Here is a 9,964-nt window from a genome sequence, read left to right as displayed (position 1 = left end):
GTACTGCTGAACGTTTCCTAAATTGGGTGTCAAAAAACACATTTTTACAGAATGCCGTACCTGTTATGGCGTATACCTCTAGTTCGGTCACTTGCAAGTTGCCATTGTTTATTTTGTCGACAGTAAGGCCTTGGTAGTCGAAGGAATGTGCATTCATGTAGCCGTTTAAAGCGAAAAAAACACCAGAGCTGTTCACTGTACCAGTGAATGCTTGTAGATCATGTCCACCACCAAACGTTGGCCCGTATGTAGGATGTCCATTCAAACCATATTGTGTATGCTTATCTATTATTGCAAACTTGGTTGGTTTATCGCTGCCGGAATACCTTAGTTGAAAGATAAACGCGTTTGCATCTTTTATATTCGAGCTGCTGCTGTTCCAGTTCAAACTCCCATACCCCCGATACACCGATCCTTGTTGGTTGTACAGCACCGTCACAGTGGGTCCCTGATTATCACACTTCTGGTGGAATGTTGTAGCGTTACACCCGTCCCTGGTTATTTGGTAGAGAAGGGTGAAGATCTTGGGTCCCGTACCAATCCAGGACTCTAGCTGACCCATGTACTTATCTGACAACTGTCCCGCCATTCTCTAATCTAAAGCAAAACTATAGTATAATTACAATCAGTACTTTCATTAGGGACAGTTAATGTAAAAATGTATGTATACGTCTACTTGTTCCAGACGTAATTTTGCCTTTTACAACGTGTATATCATATGACAAAATCAGTGACAGAGTCGTTCTCATTTTAAGATTTAAAGTAAGTGTTTTTTGCGATTCATTGATTTAAAAATAACGTGACTTTCAAACTATGTATTGCTGGTGTTTGGTGTTTTTTACTTTAATATGACATAGTAAATTTACGTGGAAAGCTAAATAAATAATGAATGTTTAAGTTAAATGTACGTCAGTAAGTTTTATGTATGTATTTAGTTATTTTATGAGTGCTTTATAAAGTTGATGCATCAATTTGGCCGAGAGTTGTTTTTTTTCTCATTTATTTCTCATATTTCTTTACAATGTAGTTTACATCGATAATTACCAGAAAACGGAATACATAAGAAAGTGTTTGAAAATATGTAATATTTTGTACTTAACATGTCAATGTTTAGCGTATGCGTGAATACATTATAATGTTGACAGTGTCAATGTCATATAAAGAAGTTTGTGATTTACAGCAAATCTGTTATCTTTACGAAACATAGTGGTTTTATATCTAGAACAATTAAATACAAGAAATTTTTACAACATGGTGTGTTTCAATCGAAATGTTGTTTTTGTTTTTCTTTTGAGAAAGATTATTTTTAATTGTTTTGCCATAAAATTTGTATAAATATCATTATTTATGGTTTGTAGAAGGTATGAATCGCCTGAATTGAACCCATTTTTTGGTGTTGCTTATATTTATTTTTTACGAGGGAAATCTCACAATCAATTTATATTCCCGTATTTAGGTATTCAATAAAGTGAGGACAGGTTGGTATGCATTTTGTGTATTTCATGTTAAATATAAAAGATTTTAATAGCATCATAATAAAGTTAAATACATCTGAGTGTAGTTTTTTCAGTGCATCCAAAGAAAGCATTGGTGTTATTAATTTTAATTAATATGTTTTTACTGACCAGAAATGTTTCCATTTTTTTCCATATCATTTGAACGTGTTGGCACTCCCAAAATAAGTGGTCTATTGTTTCAATATGTGATTGACAGAAATCACACAATGTGCTGTTGCTAAGTTTGCATTTAAATGATATGTATTTGTTGGGGACAAGTCGCATGATACATTTATATTGAAAAGCTGCCGTAAAGACATGTCCGATGGCTGAAATTTGGGGTACAATATCGATTTTATTCCAAGTGGTTGAGTCTATATCGGTAAAATTTGTGTTCCATTTGTTTTATATAATGTCAGGGTCCTCGTTTTGCAACTGAATATCGTATGTCAATGTATGAGGGTATTTTGTTTTGAATTACTCTTTTGACAAAGTTTCGTCTGGTTGATTGATATCGAGGTCATTAATGCTTTCTTCAGTTTTATATTTGCTGGGATTGATGTGATTAAGGTATTGAATTTCATAACGTCGTTGTTATTGATGTCGTAGAGATATTTAATGTTTTCAAAATTATACACCGTTTTATTTCTAAAGTCAAAAAAGTTGACAAATTTATTTTATACCTCTGTCATACCAATCGCGATAAAATAATGTTTTTTCCGTTGGCGGTTATTGACTTGTTGTTCCATATCATTTCCTTTTTGATGCGTTTTTGTGAATGCTGTGACCTGTATATGGCATTTGCTGCATACCACAATGTAATGACGGTCGTGAAGAAAAGTGTTCCCTCCGCTTTTTTCTGTTATAGTTTTTTCACTGAGTTCACTTTCAAAAATTAGTTCGTTTCCATATTTATTTAATCTCAAGTCCTATAAAATTTTCCATTTACCACAGTTTTCTGAGTGTAAATATCTTTTTATCAAGCTACTTTTTATTGAAGTTAAGAATTTATTAATGTTTGTAAGGTTTAAACCACCACTTTCATACTTTTTATACAAAATGTTTCTTTTAATTTTGCCAGGCTTGTTATTCCATATAAAGTTAAATATACTGTCGTTTTTTTATTATTCAGTATTATGCTAGAAGGGTTCAGTTAAACTGAAAATGGGTAGATTAATTTTGGCAACGCAAACGTTTTTAATGACAGTAATTTTGCCCATTATGGAAAGTTTCCTGTGTTGACATTGTTTCAACATGTTTTAAACTCATTCAGCTTTGGGATTAAATTATTTTGTACATTCAAATCACTTTGGTTACAAAAGTGATTCCTACAGTTTTTGTTTCTGGAGATGTCCAAATAAAATGGCTTTAATTGCAGAATTTGGTGTTGGTTTTGTTCAAGGATCCAATTCGTAATATCGCTTTTTTCGCGGTATTAAGGTTAAAGCCAGATATCTTTTTAAATTATGTCAGGGTTTCCACTAATGTTTTAAATGATTGCTCGCATCCATTGATGAAAAGAAGTTGTGTCATCGGCGAAGAAGGTTTGTTTATTTCTTTTTTCAATACATTTATGCCTTTAATTTTGCTATTTTTCTCAGTATAGTTTGACAAAAGTTGCAAGCATATAATAAATAATGTGGATGATAATGGGCAGCCTCGTCTGACTCCTTTTTTAATTTCATAACTATCTGAAAGATGCCCGTTGTTTATTATAAGACTTTTAATGTTAGTGCAACATACTTCGATCCACTGGATGCGATTTGACCCAAAAACAATTTCTTAAGACATTTAATAATATATGTATGGTTTAAGCTGTTAAAAGCTTTTCAAAATCTGCAAAAATAACAGTCCAGGTTTTTCTGTTGCATTTAAGTGTTCTATAACATCAAATATCAAACGGACATTTTCTCCAATGTATCGATTTTTCATATATCCGGTTTGGTCAAAGGATATAGTTTCAGGTAAGCATTGTTTAATTCGGTTTGCGATGGCTTTTGTAGCAAATTTATAGTTTGTATTTAATAAACTTATAAGTCTCCAGTTTGCGAGATAATCTAAATCTTTTCCTTGTTTAGGTAGATTTGTAATAATGCTTTGTTTTTGCATATCAGTGAGTAAGCCTTTACCAATAGTTTGGCCGAGAGTTACTGAAAACTCGAGTTCTTGTTTGTAAGAAGAATCGATTGATTGAGTAGTAAGTGAGATTGTTATCGAGTAAACCCTAGATCGGTAAAACGGCTTAATTATTACAACAGTGAGTGTATACAAACTTGATTCAGCGACTGTGTAAGTGAGTGATGATATTTGAGAGTAAACATTTTTGAGTAACAGGTTAATAATTATACATACACATTTGTTTGCGTTTAGATTTTTACTCGTGGTGTTTGTATTGAATACATTTTTTTAGATCTTTGTATAAATGTGAAAGACATTGTGATGCACTAGTGGTTAGATCAATGTATTTTATCACTTGCCATTAACTTACTACAAAATAACACGTGGTCGGGATGTATAGGAACAGCGTTCGCAATATATGTTGAAAGATATTTATCGTTTTAAGTATTGCCAAAAGCGATGCAAAAAATTCTAAACTTGAAAATCAAAGTTTGACAAAAAAATTAAGACATTAATCGAATGTCTATTTTTATATTAAAACATCGATCGCTTGCAAAAAGATGATGTTATATGCTCATAACGGTCAGAGATAAGTGTTTATCATAATAGTTTATTGTTTAGTTTTTTATTATGTCCGTGTTCCAATTTTTCATAAATGGGAAACATATTGGAACATCAAAACCTATCATTTTGCATCCGCGTAGTTTAGTTCGTTTTCGTTTTTACTCCATTTTTAAATAAATCGATATTCTATAAGACTTGTTGATATGCATTTATCATTAATGCATTCCTTTTAATTGTACAAGGGGCATCTACAATACATAAATTGTTTCAAAATCTATTATTCGCCACTTTCTTTCCTAGACCTTGCTTAATTTAAATGACACTTATTTTTGTTTTATAGATGTTTCATATTCTCGTCGTAAGCCTAATACGCTTTAAGTCATTTTCTAAATAATCTGTAATATTTGATAAAAGAAACATTCACGATGTAATACACTTACTATGAATTGCGTACATAAATATATGTTCCCCATTATCTATAAACTTATATTTGTTATAAGGAGGTAAAATAAAATTACTTTAGTGTGTTTACCTGATGAACCTCAACCACAACGTTCCAATTTCCTTTTGCTCGCATGCGCACCCAGTAACTGCGTGTACTCAAAACAATCGATAGCTCAAAGTAGAACTCGTATCACGCTATCGTTTATCAAATGTCGAATTCACGGGTAGTTAGTCGTTTAAAATAAAAACGTGTGACATTATCATTGAACGGGATTAACACGGCTGGACCAAGTAGATATGAGTTGAATGCATATAAAAGTTGGATTAAAACGTTACTATTGATTATATAAGTGGCATATTATATGATGCGTACAATGCTTTCTACACGTTGAAAGATACAGGTTTAATGAAAGTTTCTTTACGCAGGTAGCGTTCTGTGCGTCACTTAATCCATTTATAAGAAATTTACACACTAAACAAGTTAAAAGGCGTGTAAGAGAATCATTTTAAAAAAAAAATCAATTATTGTATGAGAAATATACCATTTCATACACGGAAGCACAGTGTGATTGATTGCATAAGGTTATTTTCAATTGTTGAAACATCAATGATATTACAATTAAAACTATCTTTTAGTTCTCGAAACATATTTAATAGGGAATTTCACAGCATATTAGTAGAGCAAAAATATGTTCATCTGGGTTACTAAAGAGGTGCTTACTATATTAACATCTGGTAGGGGGATCTGTACTTTCGTTTTCGTACCCATGCACACTTAACTGCGTTTTTTATGTTTAATAAATTTGCAATTCATCTATACAATGCATAATATTATTTGTATTTTTCGTTCGAATTTGCCACGTTTTCCCCTAGACCTTGCTAGCATAAATAAACCGATTCCAAATAAATGCTTCGTATTATTGTCCCAAGTCTTTTACATGAAAGCAGTTTTCGGAAAATATTTGATCTGTAATATTTGATAAACAAAACAATCAAAATGAAACACGCTACAATTAAGACGATTTTACACATACAGACAGTACACTGATAGCGTACATGAACATATTAAACCAAGCCTTACATGTTCCTTATAACCAATATCAGGACTTTTGTTTACCTGATATACTGCAACCAAGACCAGTAGTTAGTTTCGTTTTTGAACAAATACTCACGCAGTCACTTCCGTTCTGTGTTATAATGCAACACAAAATTTCAAAGTAACACTGATATCATGTTATCGTTTATCAAAATCAAAGGGAGTAAGTAGTTCAAAATACACTCATGTGACAGTATCGTTGAACGGTTTAAACACGCATGGATCAACACAATTTGATGTTATGCTTTAAAACATTTATACAAACGCATATATTGAGTATTATATATTACATTTATAGGATCTAAATAAGGTAAAAAGTACAAACACTTGACCATATAATTCAAATTGCGGAAGATTCATTTCTAAGGCAATTTTAATAATTTAAAACATAGATGTATGATAGTGTGGTGAATATAACATCAATTGTACTATATATGCTTTTACATTAAGAAAATTGCCTTATCACAAGATGAACAAACTATTGTTTAATTAGTTATAAGTTCATCTTAATCTTAATTTCACCATTTACAACTACGTATGTCAGTACATATATTTAGTTTTATTACAATAGTTTTTTGTATTTTAAAAATGTAACTTAATATGTAAAAACAAACTGTAGACTGTTAATATGCATATTACAATTCTGATACCAATAAATGTTCGTAAATATATATTGCGTCATGTTTCATTATGTGAAAATGACCAATGATGTGCGGTTATTCGTTAATTATGTTCATAAACTGGTCTGATTATCCATAAGAAATGAAACAGCTCTTATATGATATGAACATAAATTAATTACATTCATATATTTAAAGAAAAATCATTTGTCGACATTAAGCAAAAAACCAAAAAGTATTTTATTTCAAAATACATGAAAAATCAATGTAAATTATATTTTATGAAATTTGAATGCAATTGCATGAGCATATTACGATTTCGTGGATAGTGGCATTTTTACAGCTATTTGACATTCAGAATAAAATAAGATACTTTTTTTTACTTTAGGGGGTCTATACCTTTAGTAACATATCGATACAAAATTAAAGTAAACACTTAAGTTATATATGCAATCAACCATCACCAATACAAAACGAACAATACAACATTTATCTACAAAGAAATTAGTATAGTATCTTATTTACTGCTTTAAATAGTCGATGCTAAAAATTCAATTCACTGTATCATTCTTTGTTGCAATTGCATTTTTAAGTGGTTCTCGTTTGTTCTCATCGGAGAGATTGCACGCCTTCTGTTTGTCCCGAGGAACCTGTAAGTAATCCTCTGCAAAGTAGAGTAGCTGGCGCAGTGCAAGCTAAATCAAAATGCTAATGTTGTCATCTAGCTCCGACTTATTCTGGTAGTTTTTCACCGAAAATACATGGTTTCTAGGCAAACCGAACATGTTGAATACTTTGTTCATGTGCATATCGCCCTCACTTTTCTTCCTGGTTAACACGTTGGAGAGTGTACTGGCAGCATCCTGACAGGCCAGGCCGAGTTTGATGAGCAAAACCGCTTGTGGAATTCCTACAATCGCATTAAACAATCAACACAATTATGCTTTAGTTCGCTTACAGAAAAAAGCTAGAGCGTTTATTGCTACTCCTTCAAAACATAACATATGAGAAGATATAAAATATTGAAAGAAACATGAAAACATGATTTAAAGAACAAACAGATTGAACCATTTTAAATTTTAACGAGACCAATACTCACATAGTTATCCTAACCAGGTTGATGACGTTACTAAAGCATAATGTCAAACAAACTGGCATCAATGTCCAAAGCAATTTTCTTGACAAAATGGACCAATTGTGTTCAACTATTGTGAAGTTGTGCCATTCCTTAAACTTTATCGAAATACAAACAAGCTGCCAGGCTTCCATCTGCAAATACTATGCTGTGCAGTTTTAAACAGTTTTATGTGAACTAAAAGGAATAGTGTATACTACACTTCTGCCCATAATCGATTTAATCACCAAAATATTATACAAACTACAAAGCGTTATAAATGTGACACATGAGACATTTTTTCTGAAAATTGAATGTGTGGAATGACACAAATCGTTAATGTTTACTGACTATGTTGATTTCTCAATTTAATAACACTACTTGCTGACTATGTAAATTTCTCAATTGAATAACACTACTTGATTGTAATACCGTACCAAGAAATGAAAAATGGAAAATGCGTTAATTGTTTATAAACAAACGCAGGCTTATCGGGGCAAAAGTGTACGACTGGGATAAACTATAAAGTATATTAATTTTTATTATACGTGTTCATCTAATCATTAATACGCAGTTTTCTTTCCAAACACTCAAATAACACTGTTATATCCGCGTAATTCGAAATTTGGTCTTATGGCATATGGGTCCAGCGTAGCTCGAGCCCAGCATTCGTATTTTCGCAACGCTTTCCTTAATAAAAAAAAACACACACACATGGTTTCATGGTATATTTTGAGTATCCTCTTCGGTATACATATCGTGACAAGATTGCGCGGATGCGCATGCTGGGCTGGAGCTACACTGGCAGCCTATTGCATTTGACCCATTTTCGAATGACGCGGGTCTTTAAAAATCTAATTGCGTCTTGTAAATTGAGCATCAAACTACGTTGCTTTCCATTTTAAACACTGTGTTATTTAGAGCAAACTGGCAAATGCCGGTAGCCTATTCTGGCTGGCAGAAACGATTTTCAGAAAAACTGACCGCGTTCGTCATGAATGTGTGGCTAGATAATTAAACGATTTCCCTTCTATCAGGGACACTATACTATTTCGGTGGTTTTGTCTCACAATACAAAACAAATGACATTTATCGAAGGTTGTCATTAATGTCTTTCCATAAAATTAGTGTTATTTGATATATTTAAAGCATTTCTGGGTTATCAACATAATGAGTTTATTGATAGTACACGCCGTCTTCCACTTGCGATTTACTGACCCAGCAGTAACCATGAAGGTCTTGTGGAATTGGGGATGAAACTTACCGGTTATGCTTAATTGTAACTGGGTCAAAATGTGTTTCTATGTTTCGTATGAACCAAAGAGAGTAGTTCGCATTTCTCTACACTGAACAGTGAAACATACTATACTTCAAAAACGCGGTGATGTTTCTAATGTTCCGGTGAATAATGCTAAAATCAGCCAATAGAATGAATGGTGTTTATTCATTCGGGTCTGCTGGCGTTATGTAAAGGTCATCTAAGGTGAAAAACTGGGTTAAACAGCTATGACTTATAGATGCATGTAGATGTTATCACTTGTGTGATGTATTTACCCTGATATATGTATGCATATTTATTCATGTTTGTTCCAATAGCTGTGCAAAACATTGCACTTTGAAACTTAGAACATGCATTATGCATTATTGGTATATGTATGCATAAAGTCGTCATAATGACGTCGACGTTACTGATGCGGGATGTCGTTACGCGCGCAATTTTTAACATTAACGTAGTTGTTTTTACACCCTAGTATTTGTTTTCTCACAGTGGGTCACATTTATAATACTAAAGGAGGTTGACCCCATAAGATTCTGTACCCGTGCATTAGCCACACAAAAGACGCTATAACGTTAGATCTACGATACAAAAATATCGGAGATTGATTTGAATGTTCACTTTTTGAACCTCGAAGTGATTGCCTTGTTATCGCTTAAAGGGGCCTCTTCACGTTTGGGCAAATTGACAAAAAAAAAATGTTTCAGATTCGCAAATTTTCGTTTTAGTTATGATATTTGTGAGGTAACAGTAATACTGAACATTTACCATGCTCTAAAATAGCCATTTTATGCATCTTTTGACGTTTTTAAAACCTGAAAATTATAAAGCGTTGCAACGCGAAACGAATTAATACTTTTGGGAGTTCTGTTGTTGTCGTTATATTTCGTGAAACCTCAAGGATTGCTTATATAAAGTATAAAATACATCTGACTTTGTATCAGGAAGGATGGCCGAGTGGTCTAAGTGGAAGACTTTTTAATCCTGGATTCCAGGGGTCAGTGGTTCGAGCCCTGCTGAGGGTTACCTTTTTTCTTTAAAAAAAAATTATTCTTGATTTTGTACTGGAGCTTTTTAGATCCAATGTTTACAGTTATCAATATAAAGCATTTAATGACACACTGCAAAACATGCCGAAATCTGTCAAAAGGCCCCTTTAACACATGTGTACATGGCTTTCGTTGAGAAGTATACTGGACTATGGCCGCATACGACAGGTGACCGTTAAATCAAAAA

The 9,964-nt window shown here is 32.7% G+C and overlaps 1 protein-coding gene across 1 annotated transcript in view; it reads right to left on the bottom strand.

Moving 5' to 3' along the window:
* LOC127831446 (uncharacterized) overlaps window positions 1–4,721 on the bottom strand; it is a 5,519-nt gene extending 798 nt beyond the window's left edge. Inside the window, exons 1-2 of the mRNA XM_052356429.1 lie at window positions 4,697–4,721; window positions 61–597 (exon numbers count right to left, since the gene is read on the bottom strand). Of these exons, the coding sequence (XP_052212389.1) occupies window positions 61–589 (529 nt within the window). The 5' untranslated portion in view covers window positions 590–597; window positions 4,697–4,721. The remainder of the gene's footprint in view (window positions 1–60; window positions 598–4,696) is intronic.
* Window positions 4,722–9,964: the final 5,243 nt, after the last annotated feature.

Source organism: Dreissena polymorpha, chromosome 5, assembly GCF_020536995.1.
Source record: "Dreissena polymorpha isolate Duluth1 chromosome 5, UMN_Dpol_1.0, whole genome shotgun sequence".
NCBI classification, from domain to species: domain Eukaryota; kingdom Metazoa; phylum Mollusca; class Bivalvia; order Myida; family Dreissenidae; genus Dreissena; species Dreissena polymorpha.
This window is presented reverse-complemented; position numbering and strand designations above follow the sequence as displayed.